This window comes from Lepisma saccharinum, chromosome 13, assembly GCF_977018435.1.
Source record: "Lepisma saccharinum chromosome 13, izLepSacc3.1, whole genome shotgun sequence".
Taxonomy (NCBI): domain Eukaryota; kingdom Metazoa; phylum Arthropoda; class Insecta; order Zygentoma; family Lepismatidae; genus Lepisma; species Lepisma saccharinum.
Genome location: NC_139241.1, coordinates 62,040,622 through 62,064,455, shown reverse-complemented (window position 1 = coordinate 62,064,455; position 23,834 = coordinate 62,040,622). Strand labels below are relative to the sequence as shown.

The 23,834-nt window shown below is 43.2% G+C and overlaps 1 protein-coding gene across 1 annotated transcript in view; it reads right to left on the bottom strand.

Moving 5' to 3' along the window:
* Positions 1 to 2,745: 2,745 nt before the first annotated feature.
* The window catches only part of LOC145996990 (venom allergen 5.02-like), a 38,837-nt gene continuing 17,748 nt past the window's right edge, over positions 2,746 to 23,834 (bottom strand). Inside the window, exon 7 of the mRNA XM_083133596.1 lies at positions 2,746 to 3,013. Coding sequence (XP_082989722.1) covers positions 2,928 to 3,013 — 86 coding nt within the window. The 3' untranslated portion in view covers positions 2,746 to 2,927. The remainder of the gene's footprint in view (positions 3,014 to 23,834) is intronic.

Genomic DNA, 23,834 nt, shown 5'->3' with positions numbered 1-23,834 from the left:
CATTAGTCAAAAGTAAAGTCGCTTGCAGGATTCTTTCTCAGGACGGGGGACAGAGTGAGATTTCATATCTTGCCCCTCAATCTTTGAACTTGTAGTATATCGTTTATTATTATTATTTTACAAACCATAAAATTAAAATTGAGTAAAGAAACATTGGCGCTGGTGACAAATTCCAACTTGAGTTCATTATTTAAATATAAATTGGATTTGCCTGCCTTGTTTGCTTCCTATAAATATCTAGCACCAGTGGCGTAGCATGGACATTTCGGGTGGAAACGCCAAGTCCGAAGGAAGGGTCGGCCCTTTTTTGCTTAATAATTTACTTATGAAATTAGTCAACACAGGTACTTTATTTGCCTGAAGTCAGCTGAGTTTTCAATAAAACACCATCCATGCATTTTTTAAGCTAGAAAATGAGATGCCTCACTATGCAACACATGTTTTGAACTGTGGTGTTTTATACCTTTTTATACCTTTCTGCATGACGCAAGTCATTAAAAAAACCTACCTGAATCACAAGCGCCTCTACACAACAGTAGACGTCATTGTTGTGGATGATCCAACTACTCATTTATTTGGTTTATTTTACTTCGCTTTTCTACCACTTTTGGTTAATAGCGAATATGAATATGAGTGATGATATTGATGAAGGGACACTCACAAAGAACACCCGTGCTCACGCCAGGATTCGAACTAGGGACCTCTGTTGTCTTGGCGCGCTATGCAAAACACACTGACACGGAGGTAGTTGGATGATCCAACTATCGTATACTCTACTGACGTTATAGTGCCGATTAGTAATTCAGACCACTATTTATTGCATCTTGAGAATGCTTATAAACATTTTAAAATAATTTTGTCCAGAGACCATTCGATGTTAAGAGTTTTCAAATGAATGCTAAACATTTCTATTGATACAATATTAAGCAGTTAGTAACTAACGAAAAGATAATAATAACAATAATAATAATAATAATAATAATAATAATAATAATAATAATAATAATAAAGAATAGTTTGCGGGTTAAGTGGTAGACCAGCCACAGGCTGAACTTATACCACGAGGACTTCACCAACTTATTTGACAAAAACTGTGTTGATCTTTTAGTTTTTAATGCACATTGCTGTTCGTGCGATAAATTATACAATGCGGTGGCCATTAAGAAATGGTATTTTTGAGTTTGGTAAAGTTACGTCAGTCAATATTGCGTATTGTAGTATCACACAGCACGAGCCCGAAGAAACCAGTAGGAATTCTGCTTCTGTTGTCTGTGACGGAAGGAAGGAAGGGTCACCTGAGCCCTAAAACCAATCATGTAGCTCTCTGCTCTGTACGCCAGCGTCGAAGAGAGCATTGCGCGCTTGCTGTAGAGATTGAAGCTTTTCCTCCAGATAGACAGCAAGAAATATAGAGTCCTTTACGTCAAACCTGCCCGGCGTCCAGCCAGGAAACGCATTGAAAAAAAATGCTAGAACGAGTGTTGTTAGTGGAGCGTTGCAAGTGGATCGAGAGAAATAGCTATTATAATGCCATGAAGGTCATACATATATGAAATTAGTCAAGTTTTACTTTATATTTACAGCATTTACGCATTTTTGAAATTTTAAATCAGGGAACGCCGGACGTATGGACGTACTTTATAACGCTACGCCACTGTGACTATCACTTTGGTGATGAACAATTCTTCTATCTTTTTGTACTTTTTGAAGATGCATAGGTATCAAACAGAGACCACTTAATCACCACCATGGCACCTATGATCCATGTTTTTACGTATCTGCATAAAAAGAAAGGTAATTCAAAACGACGGCACGTGAATTATCGAACGGATGCCTACTTGGGGAAATAATTTCAGACTTTTCGGAATCCCGAACAGACGAGAAATTTCAAAGGAGCGTTTTGGGAAGTGGTTAAGTATTGGTAATTTTTGGGCCAGTAGGGTAAAAAAAAAATCTTCAAATTAACGGTTTTTATCCCAGAAGTGCAGAAAGAATCACCTAAGGGGGGAATAGTGTGTAGAATTCGAGATTTCACTGCGTCCGTACATTTCGAAAGTTTCCCGGCCCGAAACTGGTCCAGATAAGGTGAATTTTTTTCAGTCCCGAACGACGGGATCGTAAAGTTTTCCGTTCCCAATTCCGTCCCGACCAAAAATGTTCGTCCTGTACACACGGCAGTCAAGATGATTCTGATGCCTGTGGTGGAAAAGTTCTTTCCTTATTTTGTTCAACATGTCAGTAATTGTTGTAACTTACAGTCTGCAAGTCACAGAAAACAGTATCATTTATAATAAAATATCACAACTGGAATTACATTGTCTTTTCTCAGATGTCAATGGGGTGCATAGTCAAAAGTGGCAGAAAATCGAAGTAAAATAAAACAAATGAATCAGTTCAAGATGATGATTTTGAAAATGGAAGGTTCATTGTGATTTGTGGATCATTGGTAGCTTAATGAATGTTAGAGAGAATTCCCTTTACGTCTAAAATGTAGTGATCACCTTTAGAAAAAGTCCAAAAGTAACAATAATAAATCTTCCATAAACGTCGCATTGAAGATGACATCCCCCTCCGAGAGGTTGCTAATCCGCCACTGCACTAACCATTATATAATTCCCCGCACATACCTAGGTACGTACCTTCAGAATTTATACTTGATACTCACAGCTCGTAGATTTCTGTTAATTTATATGGAGAAGCGCTCAACATGTTCAACCTAAGTGCGAAGAAAAAAGCATTCGGTAGCATAGAATATATTATAAATACTCTTGGAAATGAGCTATACAATTATATTACAAAATTGTACATTTGATGTCTTGTCGATTTTTTCGCATTCCAAATTGGCTTCTTGAAATACTAGGCGGGGACAATGCATAACTTTTGCTTCACAGTAGTGTTGTCATCTACTTGATCAATGTCCAATAGTATCAAAATATATTTCCCCTGGCCAGGAGAATCCATATCAAACTCGTCCAAAGAGTAAATGGGTTACTAGAAGCACACCAGTTCTTGGCTGAAACAAAATAGACGAAATAGAAAACCAAGAAAGAAATGACATCTGACAGCTAAACAGAGTGGCAATAATCAATATAACCACTACCAAAATGAATAAGCAAACGCACTGTCGATGGTGCTCCGTGAATACACATACTTTTTCAGCGGGAAGAGTGTGGGTTCAGTTACCCGTTCTATATTGCCCGCCGCCAAGAATAACAGTATTAAAATTAAAGGTCTACTGTTAGAGAAGAAAAAGCTGTGTAGTACAGTATTGCTTGGCAAATTGTACATGACTATTTTCATGATTTTTTATCTTGCACCCTGCGTGCTTATAAGGAACAGATTTTGACGTATGCTGGTGCAGATGTTGTCACCAGCTTGTTTGACGTTTCCTTCAATTCTTGAAGCTCTCACTTGATGAAACAAACAGAATAAACTTGGTTATGGATAACCTGCTTTGTAGTACTTTGTGCATCCGACTGTACAGTCACGAATAGAACTTAATGTGTAATTTGTATCCAAATGGATTAGCATAACAGAATGTTAATAGGGTAGGTAGGGGGAAATCGGATCATGGGGGAAATCGGATTGGCTGCAAAGAACTCAGTTTTGCAGACACAAGAAATGAAGTTTTTGCGTCATTGCGGTGTGCATTGTGCTGCCACCTCTCAGAAGAAACGAGAACTGCCAGAACCCATTGTTTGTTTGGAGCCAGAAGAGTTCCAGACTACATTGTTTCAAGTTGTGCATTTTTGTGCGGACAAAAAAGCAGCCGATGTAAGTTTTCATTGTCGTGGAATAAGCTTCTATTCAGTGCTTGTTAAGTAAATTTTATTTTCAATTGTAATATTTCATTGTATTAAGCTTGCCTCACCAGATCTTGTGATAATTTTAAACAAAACACAGAAATCAGTGCCTACAAAAAATAGGTTTTTTAATAAGGTGTATTTCAGGGTAAATCGGATCATTCGAATTCTCCTTTCTGTTTGATTGTTTTGAAATAACTGGAGGGATCCAGTAGGCTATATTTATATTTTAATAAATCAGTCTGTCTATCTATGATCATCAGCAGCCTAATTTGTAGCACAACACATGTGTATGTATGCTTTAATGTAGGCTATAGAAACGTTTTGTTTTGTTTCAGATGCCTCGTAACTACATTCGGAAAACTGCTCATGGTCCTTATAGTTCCTGGTCAGTTGTAGCTATGGAAGAAGCTGTCACTGCTGTTAGAGAAGGGCAATATTCAATACTGATAGCCTCAAACATGTTTGGTGTCCCATTTACAACCCTTCAAAGAAGAACTTCAGCTCCTGAAAATGTTCCAGTGCATAATGTTGGGACGTCAACCAGTGGTACCTCCAGACATTGAAACATTGTGCGTCTAGGAGATTTGGTTTGACACCGAGGAGCGTATGTGAGTATGCCTATAAGTATGTGACTGAGCGAGGGATTCCAAACAATTTCAAAGAGGAATCCGAAATGGCCGGCATTGATTGGTTTCAGGGATTTATGAAAAGACACCCGAAACTTTCAATTCGGAAAGCCGAAGGTCTTTCTCGTGCAAGAACGAATGGCATGACACGAGAAAATGTTTCGAACTTTCAGAAGAAAAATGCATGAAAATCTATTCCTTCACTTCGTCTGACATCAGGTGAAAATTATCCTTACCTCAACTCTGGAAATAAGAGGAAGAATGAGAAGGATAAGAGACAGGTTAAGCAAGCTGGAAAACTCGCATCGAGAAGTGAGAAGAACGAAGCGTGGAGGTGTGGATTCTGCAGTCTTTCGTACTACGACGAAAAAAGTCACCAGGCTGGTGATTGGATACAGTGCCAGGCTTGCAAAGTGTGGTTCCATGAACGCTGTGTAAACGCCTTTGGTAAAAAGCAGTTTATTTGTGGTATTTGTTTATCAAAATCTGTGTGATTCGATTTACCCCACCGCCGATCCGATTTACCCCGCAGAGGAGAGGTAAATCGGATCAGTGCACCACGTGCATTAAAGTTACAATATCTCAGCAAATAATAAGAAGTGAAAGTAATTTATACATTTGTCTAAGTAGACCAAGTGGCCCGGTTCACCAACCGAAAGTGGAGCTCGGTGGAGCTCACCTTAATGGATTTCTCTCGTAAGGCATGAGCTCCATTTTCTCGCAGTGTTGCCAGCTCCTCACCCGAAAAAAAATCACCAAGGTTTTTGGGTCTAACCTAACCTAAGGCAAAGAGTTGGCAACACTGCAAAGCAAGCCTCAAGCAGTGTTGCCAACTTGTTCTTGACCTATTTTTTATTTTACGACGTTTTATGCACTAAACTAACCTACAATGAGAGTAGTACAGTGGGCCGGGTTCGCCAACCGAAAATGGGGCTCGTGGGGCTCGCAGTGTTACTAGCTCCTCACTTGAAAAAATCACTAAGGTTTTTTGTTTTTGGGTATAACCTAACCTCAAGCAAGGAGCTGGCAACACTGCTTGAGGCTTTTCTCGCAGTGTGGCCAACTCCTCACTTGAAAAAAATCACCAAGGTTTTTGTTTTTGGGTCTAACCTAACCTCAAGCAAGAAGCTGGCAATACTGCTTGAGGCTTGTCTTGCTGTATTGCCAACTCGGGTGAGGCGTAGCCTTTTACAGTGTATGTTAACCTCACAGTGTTGCCAACTCGGCGTAGCTTTTTACGCTGTATAATTTTTTAGCTTTTTTGTGTGTGAGTGTATATGTGTTGCCAACTCGGCGTAGCCTTTTGGGTGTATGTTAACCTCGCAGTGTTGCCAACTTGGCGTAGCTTTTTGGGTGTATGTTAACCTCGCAGTGTTACCAACTTGACGCAACTTTTTGGATGTATGTTAACCTCACAAACAGTGTTACCAACTCCTCACTCGAAAAAATCACCAAGGTTTTTGGGTCTAATCTAACCTAAAACAACTGGCAATTTTGCTGAGGCTTGCCTTGTAGTGTTGCCAACTTACTCGAAAAGTTACCAAGATTTTTGGGTCTAACCTAACCTAAAGCAAGGAGCTGGCAACGCTTGAGGCTTGGCTTATAGTGTATAAAGCAATTTGTCAACCTACTGGTATTGTCATAGCTTTTTACGAGAGAGAGGAGAGAGGGGGATGAGTTAAAACAACTGGCAGCTGCCAACACCTACCTACAGCTTTTTTTTTGTTTGGTGTAACCTCTAAAGCAACTGGCAAGTTTGCTTGAGGCTTGCCACAGTACATAAAACAATTTTTTGCCAACCTACACACACTGGGGGCAAGGAGAGTCGGCAACAAATATATACTGTTGTAAAAGAGATGGATGGCAGCATAGTATGTGTGTGCGTGTGTGTGTAGCATTATTAACTAGTGTTGGCAACCCACTTACAACTAAAAAAAATAGAGATGCCAACGTTGCTGTAAAAGAGAGAGAGACCTATCGTGACCTTTGTAAACCTACCGGGGGAACGATGTGCCACACGCGCGCGCGCTGGCGCCTTTATTATTTTCGTATTGCATACAATATTTATTGTGTTTTTTTCTATCTACAATCATATTTTTCTTATATATTTTTTTATTTTTTTATAGGGTTGATTAAAGCACATATTTGAGGAGGACAACGCCACCCATATATAAATAAACCCCTCGAATTAACACTAATTAGAATTACCTTACAAAATTTTTCTCATAAGGCATTTTTGTTTTGTAAACACTCTACCACCAACAGATCACATATAAATAAACATACCCCGAAAAAATGCGCTCCATGAAAAGTTGCCCTGTTTGCAAAAAGAGCATATCAAGCCAACATTTTGTAAGACATTGTCGCACCTGCGTGCCAGGCAAGCATTTGGCTGCCACGGAACTGTGTTCCGGATGCAATAAACACATTACAATTGCGTATGCCAAGAAGCATAAGCTTACTTGTTTAAGCAAAAGTACATCTGGGGCTCAACCGTCGACCAGCTCAACCAAGAGGAAAGCGGAAGCTAATTCGCCACTATCTGCCAAACGCATCAAGACTGTGGCGAAAGCAGACCAGTCTGCTTTCGAGCGGTTGTTAGAGGACTTTCCCCTTACTTCGGAGGGCTCATGCGACGTGCGTAGCTTTTTGGAGAACGTGCAAGCGCAAATTATTTCTATCCTCGGCGATGCGCTTGCAACGCACTCCACCAAATTCTATGCTTCGCTACGTTGCCAGTACAAGAAGCCGTCTGGTGAAATTTACAGCTTCTGCCACAACACCAAGGCGAAGACGCTGCATCTGGCGGATGTCGACAACCTAGAGGTTATTTACAACAAGTTTGTCGAGGAGCTGCTGGTTAAACAAGAAGAACATGAAGCTAAGGGCTCGGGGGGTTCGCTGTGTGGCGAGCCTCACGAACTGTGCGTCAAACTTTGCAAGTTTGTGCCTCTCTCCGCCTCCAGCTACGTCCCCTTACCACCTACGATTGTGGATAAAAAGGCTGTCGTGAACATTCAGAACAGTGACGCCAAGTGTTTTCTCTGGTCGGTGCTTGCAGCGTTGCACCCTGTTCACTGGAAAAAACAACCACACCGAGTTAACCACTACCTACCCTACGAGCCAGAGCTGGAAGATGCCATTGCTGGGATCAACTACCCGGTGGAGGTCTCAGACATTCGCAAGTTCGAGGCCCGTACACACAACCCTCGGTTGGCTATCAATGTTTATGGCCTCACCGACAAAAATGTGGTGTACCCTATCCGGGTGAGCGACGTAGACGACGATGGTGCGCAGGAAATTCACCTTCTGCTCATCAAGGACGAGACCCACCACCATTACACCCTCATCCATTCCCTCTCTCGACTTGTTTCGAGCCAACGGAGCGAAGACAGTCACCACATAGAAGTTTGTTGCAGGTGCTTGTCTATATTTCGTAATCGAAAACAGCAGGATTACCAGCGCATCAGAGGTCCCAACATCACTACCGAGAAGCTCGCTAACCACAAGCTCTCCTACAATACCAACAAGCCTGGGACGACAGTCTTACCCGAACCTGGCACCATGATGCGTTTCAAAATGCACGGTGCCATGGTAGAGCACCCCACCATCATCATCGCGGATTTTGAGGCCTTCCTCAAACCCCTGTCCACTTGCGATCCCGGTCCCGAAGTTTCCTCCACCACCCCTTACCAACTCCACGAGGCCTCGAGTTACACCTACGTTGTGGTGCGACGAGACCAGCACATCGCCCCCAAACCCTACGTGTACCGTGGTCCCGACACAACCAAACACTTCCTCAAAAGAATGGTTGTGGAAGCCAACAAGATAGGAAAGGTATTGTCAACCCCCAAGCCTATGCTCCCACTGTCCCCCAACGATCAACGTAGACACGACGAGGCCATCGCTTGCCCTGTCTGCGTTGAGGAGTACACTACCAAAAACCATAAAGTCCGACACCACAATCACTTTAACGGTAGGTACGTTGGTCCTTGGTGCAACGACTGTAACCGCATGGCCCAGGACCCACACTTTATTCCGATCTTCTTCCACAATGGCTCGGGGTACAACTTTCACCACCTGATCAAGCATCTTGGGTACGACAACATGCGAATCAACGTTCTCGCCGAGAACGAGGAGCGTTACATCAGTGTGAGCAAATGGGTTCAAATCCCAGAATTACGCTCTACCATCGAGCTTCGCTTCCTCGACTCCCTGAGGTTCCTCTCGGCTAGCCTCGATGCCCTGGTGAAAAAGCTCAGCGACGGACAAATGCTCATTACCACTGCGAATTTTTCAAACTTGGACGCCAGTCTCTTCAGGCGTAAAGGGGTCTACCCCTACGAATACGTCACCGACTCTACCAAGTTCGCAGAGACGTCACTACCTCCCCAGGCGAAGTTCTACAGTCAGCTACGAGGCTCGAACATCACCGACGAAAAATACCACCACGCCCAGTCCATGTGGCGCAAGCTGGGTTGTCGAACTCTCGGGGACTACCACGACGCGTACCTCAAACTTGATGTGACGCTCCTCGCCGACGTGTTCCAGACGTTTCGTACAACTGCGAAGAGCATCTACAAACTGGACCCCGCCTACTTCTATAGCCTCCCCGGACTGGCGTGGTCAGCCATGTTTCTGGTGACGAAGATCGAGCTTGAGCTTCTTTCGGACGTGGACATGATGCTGTTTGTAGAACGTGCCGTGCGGGGTGGAATGGTCCAGGTGTCGCAACGGCACGCGCGCGCCAACAACCATCACATGGCTACTGGCTACGACTCCACCCAACCGTCAAGCTACATCATGTATACGGACGTCAATAACCTCTACGGACACTCCATGATGCAGCCACTCCCGTTTAGAGGTTTCGAGTGGGCTGATCCCTCCAACTTCGACGTTGAAGGTTTCGACGATTCGAAACATGGGTTCTTCGCCGAGGTGGACCTTGAGTTCTCCGAGGAGCTGCAGGATTTGTTCTGCGATCTCCCCCCTGCACCCGAGTTCAAGTGTCCACCCGATTCCAACCAGAAGAAGCTTGTCATGGATTTCGAACCCAAGAAGAAATACGTTCTTCACTACCAGAATCTCCGGTGGTTGATGCGGCAAGGGGTCACAGTCCACACAGTTCACCGCATCCTCAAGTTCGAACATTCTCCATGGTTGCGTCCATATATCGAAGTCAACACTGAACGCCGCACCACAGCCACGTCCGAGTTTGATAAGGATTTTTTCAAGCTCATGAATAATGCGGTGTTTGGCAAGACCATGGAGAATGTACGGAATTACGTGGACATAAAATTGGTGACGAGGAAAGAGAGATGTCGTCAGCTTGTCGCGAGTCCATTATTCAAGTCTCGAACAATCTACAACGAGCAGCTGGCTCTGATTCACATGAAGCAACGTGAGGTGAAGCTCAACAAACCCATCTACGTTGGAGCCACAGTTCTGGATCTGAGCAAGCTCCACATGTTCGAGACGTACTACGACACATTACGTCCACACTACAAGCACAACATCTCGCTTCTCTACACGGACACGGACAGCTTGGTGTACCACGTTCGCGCAGCCAACGCATACGGGGATATAGCCACAGATCCATCTTTGGTTAACCTCTTCGACACCTCGGGCTATCCCCAGCCGAACCGGTACAGTATCCTGGCTCACAACAAAAAAGTGCCTGGCAAACTCAAAGATGAGAAGGAGGGAGACGTGATTCTCGAGTTTGCAGGTCTTCGCGCCAAAGCCTATACCATCAAAGCCGAGGGCAGCGTTACCAAAAAGGCCAAGGGTGTCGGCAGACAGGTGGTTCGGGAGCATCTCACATTTGAGGACTTCGTCGATTGCCTCAAGACCAGGTCGTCGGTTCTAAGAGCAGAACAGCGCATCCAGAGCGTCGACCATGTGTTGACCACCAACAAAGTGAGGAAGATTGCCCTGGATCCCAACGATGACAAGAGGTATGTTCTCCAATGTGGAATCCACACACTGCCGTGGGGGCACTATCGCTTAGCAGAAAGCAAAACCTGCAACATGTGCCCATCTTCAACAGAAGATTCATAAAAACAAAACAAACAAAAAAAAACAAAACAAAAAAACACAAAAAAAAACACTGACAGTCATTACAAAAACTTTGACCGTATTTTAAATAACCAGCATAATATGAATCTTTTTGGTTTCCGAAAACAAAGCAACATGGAGACTGAACACCACACGACGACAGATCATGAATTTCTACCTTCCATGTTAACTAAACTCAACAGCATTTGGACGAAATTGGATGACGATGTGGGCAAAATGTTTTACGTCTTCAACAACAATTTACATTTTTACAAAATTCCGATCGATGGAAAACTTCAAATCACCGTGAATCCGGAAAACGTAGGCGAAATCAAAATATCTACCGGCAAGAACATTTTTCGAATCAAGCACGACAAGATGCTTTCTAACATTACGTACAATGTTTCCGCAGGAGATTACCTGTACGTCGAACTCCTAGGAGATTACGACAAACTCATTCCTCTCTTCGTAGAATTACGAATCGTCTATCCTATTATAAATAACCGTTAACCAAAATGCCTAACGACATTTTCGGCAACACTAAGCGTGTAGACCATGCAGAAGAGATTCTCATGTTGGACGTCCGAATTAAAAAGTTGAGGAGCGATTTGATCGCTTTGCAGGAGACCTTAAACAAAAGTTTAGAGTCGGAGATCGCTACGCTCCAAACGCAATGTCTCGACCCCATTCTGAAAATCGATTCCGAACTGAAAACGCTCATAAAAAATTATGTCGACGTACCTTCTTACGACAACGTTCAAAATATACAGTTGAGCGTGGATAAGCTTCAAAATGATTTGCTCAAATTACAGCAATTTCAATCGAAAAATGAAGATTTGGAAAAATTGAAACTCGAAATCGAAGAACGAACTTCAGCAATAGAAAAGAATTTCTCTGAACTTCAAACCGTCGTGAAGGATATTGATGTAGAACGCTTGCATGTTGTTGTTTCCAAATTACAAGAAGAATTCGCCGGCACGTTGGAAGAAATTAAATCCAAGTTACAGACTTTGGAAGATACCATGACGAACCTACCATCGTCAGACGAACTGCAGGTCATCAGCAAAAGCGTCGCGAACATAAAAATTCAATTGGAGGCTTATCAAGATTTCGAACACATTCAAACCACCATCGCTACGCTTCAGGCGTCTCTGGAGTTGATCAACGAAGAAATTAAAAATATTCACGCTGAAGCCAGTGCGTTGACGAGCATTCAGGACACGTTGAGCACGGTTCAGCAAAAGATCGAATATTTAGAAAATTTGAACGTCGAAACGAATCTTGCTCATTTTCATCACGTACTGGACAACATACAGGCTGACTTGGAATCGTTACGGACGAGCGTACCTTCGAGCGAAGATTTGGAAAAATTGAAAACAGCCGTGACGGCACTATCCGAATCGAGCGACATCAAAAGTTCGTTGAGCGATCTCGAGAGTAGGGTGGCCAATCTCCCCACCTCCAAAGAATTGCACGCTTTGAAAAGAAACATATCACGTATGCTGAAACGACTGGAAACGGAAACAGCGAACGTGGAACAGATTCGAGACGAACTTGCTTCGCTGGTGTCGACGCTGCCCACTTCGCAGAGCGTCGCTGACCTTCACACCCAGTTTACCGAAATGCGAAGCATCGTGAACGATCTTACCGAGAAGAGCTCGAAATTGAATCAAGTCGAGAACCTTCAGAACATCGTCGTCAACATCAGAGATCAAGTTGGGGTGCTGGAATCCACGCAGGAATCGACGCTGGCCTCTTTCGGTGCCAAATTACAAGAACTCAACGAAAACTTCAAGCAGTTGAACGTGGAAGTGAAAATCAAACCGTCATTTTCTACAGTAACGGATACCATCGTCGAACATTTGTTGCCCGTACAAAATACACTGGGACAGCTTCACAGCAACCTCGTTAGCGTCGATACTAAATTCGCTAAACTGCATTCTCTGCAAGCCATCGAAATCAACAGCGTACCCAATCAACAGAGAATCTCCACGTTCGTCGAAGGTAACAAACTGTACATGTTACATCCTTATCATCCGTACTACAAGTTTCTCCTCGATGGCACGATTCAGATAAATGAATTTTCGTACTGGTCTCACGGTAGAAAAGCTAGCGTTCCCACCATGACCTTGATATCGAATCGTGGTGTCCAGAAAGCAGGAAACATTCCTCTGGCACGTTGGAACGAAACGCGCAACATATATGAAATACACGAAGACGAAGATCTCACCGTTTTTGACGTAAGTGCCGGCGATAAGCTGATCATTCAAAACACGAGCGAAGTGCCACCCTCTTTGAATCCCATCACGCTGGTGCTTCTCTTCAAACGTAATCTCTAAAAAATGTCTAGGCAAGCCATCGTCGAAGAATTGCATAAACCTGCACGCCGCAACTACGAACGTTTGGCGGTGGTAACCAAGGGAATCGATGACCTCTGGCAAAGTGACCTCGTGGAGATGAGTAGCGGCAATCTAAAAAATATACATAAATTGAACAAAGGCAACAAGTATCTCCTCACCGTCATAGACACGTTTTCGAAATTCGCATGGGCTCTACCTTTGAAAGCCAAAACAGGAACGTGCGTAACGGAAGCATTCAAGACAATTTTTCGCGAAAGCGGCAGACGGCCACGGTTTTTGCAAACAGACAACGGTAAAGAATTTTACAACGCCGTATTCCAAAAGTTTATTCAAAAACATGACATTCGGCATTATTCAACCTTCAGTCACATCAAAGCCAGCATCGTGGAAAGATTTAATCGAACCTTGAAAACACACATGTGGAAACGATTCACGCTTCGGGGAAATTACAAATGGGTCGACATACTGCCGAAACTCGTCGACACTTATAATAATACAGTACACAGAACCATAGGCATGAAGCCAGCTGACGTTACGAAATCCGACGAGCAGCGTTTAATTTCTACAGTTTACTGTCCAAAGTACACTCCCGCGACTACCAAGAAGTCAAAATTCAAAATTGGAGACCAGGTGAGGATCAGCAAATTCAAACGCACCTTCGAGAAGGGGTTCACAAAAAATTGGAGTACGGAACTTTTTACGGTGGTTCGAGTTTTACCCGGAAACCGACACACGTATATAATAAAAGATAGTAGCGGCGAGATTTTGAAAGGAAGATTTTACGAAGAGGAACTCTCTAAAACGAAGCACCCCGACACGTACCTCATCGAGAAAGTATTGCGTAGAAAAGGTGACAAACTATTGGTGAAATGGCTGGGGCTTCCGGAAAAAAGTTGGATCGACGCGAACGAAGTGATTCTATGAGTGCGTGGAATGTCGTGAAACGTCTACCTGATTCGGAAAGTCAAACGAAGAAAAGAAACGGCGAGTTGCTTCCCGACAGCATCCGTTGTCTAATCGTAGGCCCTTCAGGGTGTGGGAAAACGACACTGCTCGTGGACAATTTTCTCCTCGCACCGAATTGGTTAGATTGGAAGAACCGGCACCTCTACGTATTTTCGAAAAGTCTCGAACAAGCGAAATACCAGCAACTGATAAAACTGTACGATGGTCTGGACATTGCAACTTTCGCATCTGAAATAAAACCACTCGACGATTGTCGTGAAAATTCAGTCGTTGTGTTCGACGATGTCATCTTGGAAAATCAAAATGAAATTCGCAACTTTTTCACGCAAGGTCGTCACAAAGGAATGGATTGCTTCTTCCTAGCTCAAACGTTTTCCAAAATTCCAAAACAGTTAGTACGCGACAACGCTAATTTCATATGTTTGTTTCGTCAAGATCACACCAACCTCAAGCACGCGTACGATGACTACGTAGGCGGAGACATGAACTACAATCAATTTTCGGAACGCTGCTGCTCCCACTGTTGGAACAGTGACGATTTCGGATTCGCGACGATCGACATGACGAGAAAACCCAACGACGGAAAATACAGAAACAAAATCAACGATTTTCTAAACGTTGCAACGTTGTGAGAAACGACATGTATAAATAACGTTATGGCGAAACGAAAAATCGAAGACGAAAATCTCAAGTTGCGAAACTACCTCGCGAAACGCTTCAAAGGTTGGAAATCCGAGAATCGCGGATTCTACGAAGAGAAGAAACGTCAAGATCAACCTGTGATCGATGCCATCAGCGATCTAGGTAAAGAAATTAAAGGCGTCACAGAACAAAATAAAAATTTGATCAACGAACTTGTACCACTTGCAGCTAAAAGTTACACCGTACCCACGCCTATTTCGAGCATTCCTTCGACACCATTCGAACTGAAGGACGTACCGGCACGACGTCGAGCCATAGGTAGCACGCCGTCGTCTTTGGATAAAATCGAGTTGGGACCTTTGGCACGAGACTACCTGAGCACGGGCAAGTTCGACAAGGATGAAGTGTTCGGATTGTATCCGAGCATGGAGAGTAACGAAGGTGGTGGTGTGGTTTGGAAAATTGGAAAATCGAAAGTTACCTTCGAAGGCAACGACATTAAAATTAATTTAGGCGACAAGGATAGTTGGAACAGGTATCCGGGTACGGTGGGACTGTGGGAACTCGTTGCCAAAAAGCAGCCGAAGGATTACACCGACGAAGATTACCAGAGTTACAAGGAAATTTTGATCATGACGGATGCCTTATACCAAAACAACGACGCTACGCAGAATAGGGTGAAATCAAGCAGCGGCGAGAAGTACAGGAATCTCATCAAGCCGATATGGAACCAGGTGAAAACAGGCAGCGGCGTCAAACTCTACAACACCCTGCCCAAAGAGTTTGTGTGGGTGGACGACGTGCGCAAGCTCATAGACAGGTTGTTGGTTATTGCAGGAGAGGAGAATGCAGGCAATCGTAATTTCTACAACGAGAAGGTTGGCATCGTGGACATGATCAGCACGAAACTTTCCAACTTCATCGTGAACGACGACAAGGGCATAGGTTACCTCATCAAAATTATCAACACGCTGCCTCCGAGATTCTGGAACGTTGCCGAAGGAAAAGGACTCGTGAACGACATCATCAACAAGTTACCTTTCGAGATGCATTTACCTGGCTACCAGTACTGCGGACCAGGTACCAAACTCGAGAAAAGATTGGAGAGAGGAGACAAGGGTGTGAATCTGTTGGACGCCGCATGCAAAGATCACGACATCGCTTACAACTCCACTCGCTCCGATCTGGATGCACGTCACGAAGCAGACAGAAAGTTAGAGCACGCAGCTTTCGAAAGATTCGTTAGCAGAGACGCTTCGCTGGGAGAAAGAGTTGCAGCACTGGGCACCACCATCGTCATGAACACGAAACAAAAACTTGGATGGGGTGTGTAGAAATAAAAGAATTCTCGAACCGTGAAAAAAATTTCTTCGGTATATAAATAACACTACGTAAAAAAAAAAAACTCCAATTGTGTTTGCCATTTATAAAATGAGTAAACAATCACTAGACGCCCAAGCATTAAAACAAATGCTAAATTCATCAGTCGAATATGTAAAAATTCAGGAATTAGAAGTGGACAAACCTTACACGATAACTTCCGGTTCAATTGTTTCTACCCAGTATGGCCCCAAGGCGCGTCTGTTGCTCAACGCACAATACAGTCTATTTTTACCAGATCGATACGCTAACATGTTATCCGACGAGAAGCTAGCTATTTTAATCGAGAACAAAACTCAAATCGTGTACAAGGGTACAAAGGAACTTCTTGGTAAGAAAACAAAGCATGTAATAGAATTTGTGTAACGGCTCTGCGCGGAGTATATCCTTGAAAAAAAATTACACGGAACAAAAAAAAATCTCAGAACATTTATATATAAATAACATACCGAAAAAAAATTACACAAAACAAAAACAATCTCAGAACATATATATAAATAACATACCGTGAAGATAACATATAGAGCATCAACATGAAGCCCAAGGGTGTCGTGTACCAGATACCATACTCCAATCTGAAAAATCTAGGTGCCCTCGATGGTTTACTCACCAAGAAACAACGCGAGAAGAAACGTTCTTGCTTGACGAAAGGACACGGAATGAAATTACTTCTCAGCACACCTCAATTGAAACGCTTGCAGCGTTCGCGGAAACAGCAAAAGATTGGAGGTTTCATATTCAGCATCCCAGCCATCCTGGCAGCATTGGGGGCCGTTGGAAGTTTGGCCGGCGGTAGCGCCGCCATCGCAAAAACCGTCATCGACTCGAAGAAGAACAAGGCAGAATTGGAAGAACAGAAACGTCACAACCTGGCTATGGAGAAGAAGGGGAAAGGTATAACCAAAAAACAAAAAGCAACCTCGATGCTTTGAAAAAATATAAAAAAAAGAAGAAGCCCTGTCCAACTTCGATATTGAATCTCTGATCGAACTGTTGGGAGTAAAAAACTTCAGGGGTGTTTTCATGTCCGATTCTCTACCCTCTGCTGTGAAGAAAAAGGAGTATGGCGTGGTCAACCTGGACAGTTACAAAAATCCTGGTACACATTGGATATGCTACCTCAAAATTGACGATAACAATGCATTTGTTTTCGATTTGTTCGGTGGCACACCACCTGCCAGGTTGGTGAAGTATCTCAGTGTTGCCAACCTCTACTACAATGACAAACGCATTCAGGGTTTCACCGATGTTAACTGCGGCCACCTATGCCTTTCCGTTCTCGCATACATGTCTAAAATAAATAACCCCTCGGTGGAACATTTTCAGAAAGCATTGTGGAACCTAAAACACGATGGGCGTGTTCCATCTCACGAGCGAATCTTCAATCTTGAAACTCACGCTGCACGACGACATCGTCTATCCTAAATCCGTAGCTCTGCGTGCATTCTACAGCATGTACCTCATACCTAACGTCACGCAGCACAACAACAAAATTAGCGTCGGAAGCGAACACATCGTCGTCACGCCAGGCCAATACAATCTTTCCACTTTGCAAGCTCAGTTACCCAAAGGCACGTACCTTTCTCAAAATTCGGTCACGCACAGAGTGGAAATCCTATCGGCGACGGAAACCATAAACCTGGGTACCATGGGGGAACTTTTAGGTTTCGAGAACAACACCAAACTCGATGCCGGCATCAAACACACGGCAACCAACATTCCTAAATTTCTAGCCATAGAAACTCTAAACGTTCACTGCAACGTGGCGGAAGGCATGATCACAAAATCCTCGGACGGATTGTTAGGAAGTCACAAGCAGACAGGAATCATAGCCACGTTCAAACCCAGTTCCGAATTCATGGAACCGATCATCTACACACCCTCTTCGCCAATCTATTTTCCAGTATGCCGCAACCGCATAGACGACATAGAGTTGGTGGTGACGAACGAGAAAGGAGACGTGGTGGATTTCGCAGGTGCAACAACCACTGCCATCGTGGAGATCAACGTATAATAAATAACACACATAGTGAAAATGGAGCAAATCGAAAGTTACGAATTGCAATCTTTCCCTCCCAACCGTCGCACGTTCGCCAATTTGAACGAAGCAAACAGAGAGATCGAATACGACGTGGACGTAGGGGATGGGTTCGTTCATCCTCACAGAGCGGACCTCTACCTTCAATTCGACGTGGTGAAGAAGGAAAGCGGAGACGCGTTTCCGCCCAATGCAAATTTGATACTCGTTGACAACTTCGTGCCTCACCTGTTCTCGCAGGTGGAGGTGAGGAAACACAACACCGTCATAGACAGAATAGACTATCCAGGCATCACGTCGACGGCAGTGGGAACTTTGAAATTATCCAAAACAGACGCAGCATACTACCAGGCGGGAGGTTTCGAAGCAGGGACCAAAATATCGACGACAAGTCACACGGTGCTTTTTCCCATGCGTCTGCTGCCGGGATTCTTCTCGGACTACAAGGAGATCATGTGGAAGGGAGGATTGCGCGTCACGTTTCGAAGAGCAGCCAACGACAACAACGCACTGATGCGATACACCAACTTGAACGCCGACGGCACGCCGATAGCCAACACATTACCTGAAGCGGCCAAATGCGTCATCCGGAGCATGGAATTGAGAATGCCGATCGTGGAATACGAAACAAACTACGCCCTCAAGTACAAAGCAGAGATCTTGAAGAGTCCGCAGGTACCGATTCACTTTCACGGTTACCAGTGCATACAGAAGATGGCGTCGGGAAGTCACATGGAATTCGACGTGACGACACAGTTCAACAACATACAGTTCGACATGCCAGATTTCGTCGTGGTGCTCTTTCAAACCGGACGCGATAACAACCAGGAAAAAGATTCCAGCAAATTCGACGACTGCAAGATCAAGAACATTTATCTGAAGAATGGACGCAACGAAGTCTTCCCGCGCGAGAATTACAACCTCGACATGACCAAAGACGATTACCTCAAACTTTACGAAGCTTACACCTCTTTCAAGCGCGTGACCGAGGGAAGCATGGACATGTACTACACGCCCAGCGAATTCAAAACCCGCAGACCCATGTTCGTCATCAATACCACGAAGAGGAAGCAGGTGGTGGTCAACGATCGAACCAACATCAAAATCGTCTGCGAGTTCAACAGTCCGTTGCCCGAGGATACCGTATGCAGTGTCATCCTGGTCGCCGAGAAGTCCTTCGTCCACGACGTGAAGAACGAGAGGGTCACAGAGCAGTTTTAACAAGTTTGTAACATCTTTTCTTACACAAATAAGAAATTTCTGTACTAGCACAATCAGTTTCAATAGCACAATACGAAAATTTCACTAGTTCAGATCAGTTACAATATTAATTTCATCAGTTATGAATTACAATATCATCAGTTTTTGCACTATAGCACAAAACAATCAGAATTTTTGCACAAAAATTTTGTTGTTGTTGTTTTTACATGAGAAAATTAACAATAAAATTTTTTTTATCGTTTCAGATGCTGTCGAACATCAAGAACACATACACATACACACACACTAGAAAAAAAAACATGCAACTTTATTTGTAACACACACATACATTCTCCATCTTCATCAAAAAATATTATAATAAACATAATTATTATTATCTATATCTCACAAAACTCTATATCCAAAAATATTACAACATCAAATAACACTAGAGTCGTTAGTACACGTTGCATGCATTACGGAGGTCCTCTGTAGAGTTTCATGGAAGTTTGGGGAAAAAAAAAAAACACGTGAAACTCTACAGAGGTGTGGTTATCTAGAGCCGCAGCCATTAGAACCTTTTTGGGTTGGGCACCACGCACCCTGGCGAGGTTAGGGGCCAGGCATCCTAAAAAAAAAAACACAATAAATATTGTATGCAATACGAAAATAATAAAGGCGCCAGCGCGCGCGCGTGTGGCACATCGTTCCCCCGGTAGGTTTACAAAGGTCACGATAGGTCTCTCTCTCTTTTACAGCAACGTTGGCATCTCTATTTTTTTTAGTTGTAAGTGGGTTGCCAACACTAGTTAATAATGCTACACACACACGCACACACATACTATGCTGCCATCCATCTCTTTTACAACAGTATATATTTGTTGCCGGCTCTCCTTGCCCCCAGTGTGTGTAGGTTGGCAAAAAATTGTTTTATGTACTGTGGCAAGCCTCAAGCAAACTTGCCAGTTGCTTTAGAGGTTACACCAAACAAAAAAAAAGCTGTAGGTAGGTGTTGGCAGCTGCCAGTTGTTTTAACTCTTCCCCCTCTCTCCTCTCTCTCGTAAAAAGCTATGACAATACCAGTAGGTTGACAAATTGCTTTATACACTATAAGCCAAGCCTCAAGCGTTGCCAGCTCCTTGTTTTAGGTTAGGTTAAACCCAAAAATCTTGGTAACTTTTCGAGTAAGTTGGCAACACTACAAGGCAAGCCTCAGCAAAATTGCCAGCTGTTTTAGGTTAGATTAGACCCAAAAACCTTGGTGATTTTTTCGAGTGAGGAGTTGGTAACACTGTTTGTGAGGTTAACATACATCCAAAAAGTTGCGTCAAGTTGGTAACACTGCGAGGTTAACATACACCCAAAAAGCTACGCCAAGTTGGCAACACTGCGAGGTTAACATACACCCAAAAGGCTACGCCGAGTTGGCAACACATATACACTCACACACAAAAAAGCTAAAAAATTATACAGCGTAAAAAGCTACGCCGAGTTGGCAACACTGTGAGGTTAACATACACTGTAAAAGGCTACGCCTCACCCGAGTTGGCAATACAGCAAGACAAGCCTCAAGCAGTATTGCCAGCTTCTTGCTTGAGGTTAGGTTAGACCCAAAAACAAAAACCTTGGTGATTTTTTCAAGTGAGGAGTTGGCCACACTGCGAGAAAAGCCTCAAGCAGTGTTGCCAGCTCCTTGCTTGAGGTTAGGTTATACCCAAAAACAAAAAACCTTAGTGATTTTTTCAAGTGAGGAGCTAGTAACACTGCGAGCCCCACGAGCCCCATTTTCGGTTGGCGAACCCGGCCCACTGTACTACTCTCATTGTAGGTTAGTTTAGTGCATAAAACGTCGTAAAATAAAAAATAGGTCAAGAACAAGTTGGCAACACTGCTTGAGGCTTGCTTTGCAGTGTTGCCAACTCTTTGCCTTAGGTTAGGTTAGACCCAAAAACCTTGGTGATTTTTTTTCGGGTGAGGAGCTGGCAACACTGCGAGAAAATGGAGCTCATGCCTTACGAGAGAAATCCATTAAGGTGAGCTCCACCGAGCTCCACTTTCGGTTGGTGAACCGGGCCACTTGGTCTACTTGTCTAGTAGCTGAAGGTTTGCTTGTCTTTATGAATATAATTTCAATTGTAATAAAGGCACTGATATTCAATAAATAGAGTTTTTTAAAAAAGTGATCCGATTTCCCCCTACCTCCCCTATAATTTTATCCTAAATAGAAAAAAAATCATCTAAGCGATAAAAGTTGTTAATTTGGAAATTTGACTCTGTGGATCGATCTGAACACATATACCTAGTGAAGCAAAATTAGCTCCAATATCATGTAAAAGAGGTCACATTGCATGCAGCTATATCCGCTGCCTTACTTCAGGTTATTATCCCAGTTGCATTAAATGCTGCATTCGTGATAAATATGTACCTTATCGGAAACTGATAAGAGTCTCAGTCACTTCATTTCAGAATGGTTCGCGACCAAACCAGTGAATTAGGAGAACAATCAATCACCTACATATGTAGACACAATGATATTGAGTTTAGGGCGTATGCATGCTACGAAGCCTGTTGCATTCATTAATAAGAGTGATATTCATGACCCACAGCCCAATAAACTAGATCATGACTAACTAACTAACTAACTATCTAGCCTTCTAAATCTCGAAGGTTTATGACTGCAGCAACACAAGCCTTCCATCTGTCCCTATCCTGGGCAAGATCAATCCAATCTCTTCCATCCATGTTGATTTCCTTTAGTTCCATCTCAACGTTACTCCTCCATCTTCGTTTTGGCCTTCCTACAGGTCTCTTACCATCAGGTCTCCCAACAAGAACCTCTTATTTCCTCTCCCATGTGCCACATGTTCTGCCCATCTAAGTCTTCTTGATTTAATGAGAGAAACCAGTGGCGTCTCGTGGCCTCAAATTTGGCCAGGGCTTATTTTTTAAAGAATTTAAAATATAATGACAATTCACATGAATTACAAAAAATAGGTATTTTTTTCTTCTAGACTACAAAACTGGACTTACTTTTTTGAAATAATTTAAAATGCAATGACAAATTACATGAATTACAAAAAAACGGGTATTTATCTTCTTCTAAACTACAAAACTGGACTTATTTTTTTTAAAGAATTTAAAATGTAATACAATTCACATGATTACAGAAGAAACAGGTATTGTTGTGAAACATACCTTTCTACGAACGTTGACTCCTGTTCTTCTGCTCAGCAAATTTTGTTATTACTTTTTCGTTGAAGCCCTCTATGTTTGAAATGTATTCTTTCTCTATTGTAAGCAAGTGCCAAGGCATTTGGTCTGTCTTGTCCCATTGCATTTCTTAAGCAGGTTTTAATACTCTTCAATGTGCTGAAACATTGTTCAGATTCAGCTGTTGCCACGAGTTATTAAAACTATGTTTGTCATTTTTACTGTTTTTGAAAAGGTACCCTCTAAATAATTTTAAATAAAAAATGAATGCAATCTACTGATAGAGTTTATGTTTTTCAACTCTTCACTACAATAAAGAACACGAAGTTCCCTCTTTAGTTTTCCCTCTTCTATGAAGGGATAATAAATCTGGGAAGATGCCTCTGTTTAAAGATTGTTCTCTTTCATTATGTCCTCGTAGAGCAAGTTCATGTCGACCACAGAATTTTAAGCAATCGATAATTCTATTTAATATATGCCTATTTTTCCGGACAAATTCATTGTGGCTTGTAATTGACAGCCTATGTCCTTCATCAATTTGTGTTCAACCCTGCCAAACTCACTCAAACATAGCGAATGAAAGCCACCACAACACTACAGTACAACACGCGAGATCGACGCGACGCAACGGAACTATACGACGCACGTTTTTAGAAACGATATCGGGCGGAGCTACTGAGAGCGTGTCCTTGGCGACAAGCCAATTGCAGGAGTGCAACGTTGTACAGTTAGGAAACTGCGGCGCGCAAATTAAACGCCGTGTTCTGTATTTTTTATTGCGCGCAAGAAGTTTTCATGAAACTCGCCACTTTAAGGTTCATCATAAGATGGGGCACAACATTTTGAACCTGACTGTCCAAGTCCCATGAATTTCCGTCGCCTACAGCCGGAGTTATCGTTTCTTGAAGAAACACGAGAAACAGCACGTCTCAACACACACGCACACAACAACCCATTCATTTTGCTTCAGTCTGTTCTTTTCGTTGCCACCGTGTTGACCCCGCTGAGTTGTTATGTCTTGGTAAAGCTATGGGTGTCAAATTCGGTTGAATATGCACAATGACATTTCATTGTCTTGTGTGTTCAGAAACATTGCGAGTCTGGTTAAGTTTGGAGTTCAGCGTTTTCGTAACGAGAGCGGTGTAAGATTATACTCGCACGCTACGAAGAACAGTTGTGAGAGGATTCAATACAGCCCTTATTGATTGATTGATTTGATTTATTTTACTTCGCTTTTCTGCCACTTTTGGCTAATCGCGAAGATGAGGATGGGTGATGATATGATGGAATTGACGAAGGGACACTTACAAACACCTATGCCCGGGCCGGGATTCGAACCCGAGAACCCTGGCGTCGTAGCGCGCTGTGCAATACAGCCCTTACGTTCGAAAATTGTGCAATAGTGTGTGTTCCGTGAGTGTTATTAAATAATGTCGCGAAGAACACCATGGTGCACTGGTTAGCATATCGCGGTACGACGCCAGGGGTCCCGGGTTCGAGTCCCGGCCTGGACATGGATGTTTATGAATGTAATTCATCAATTTCATTA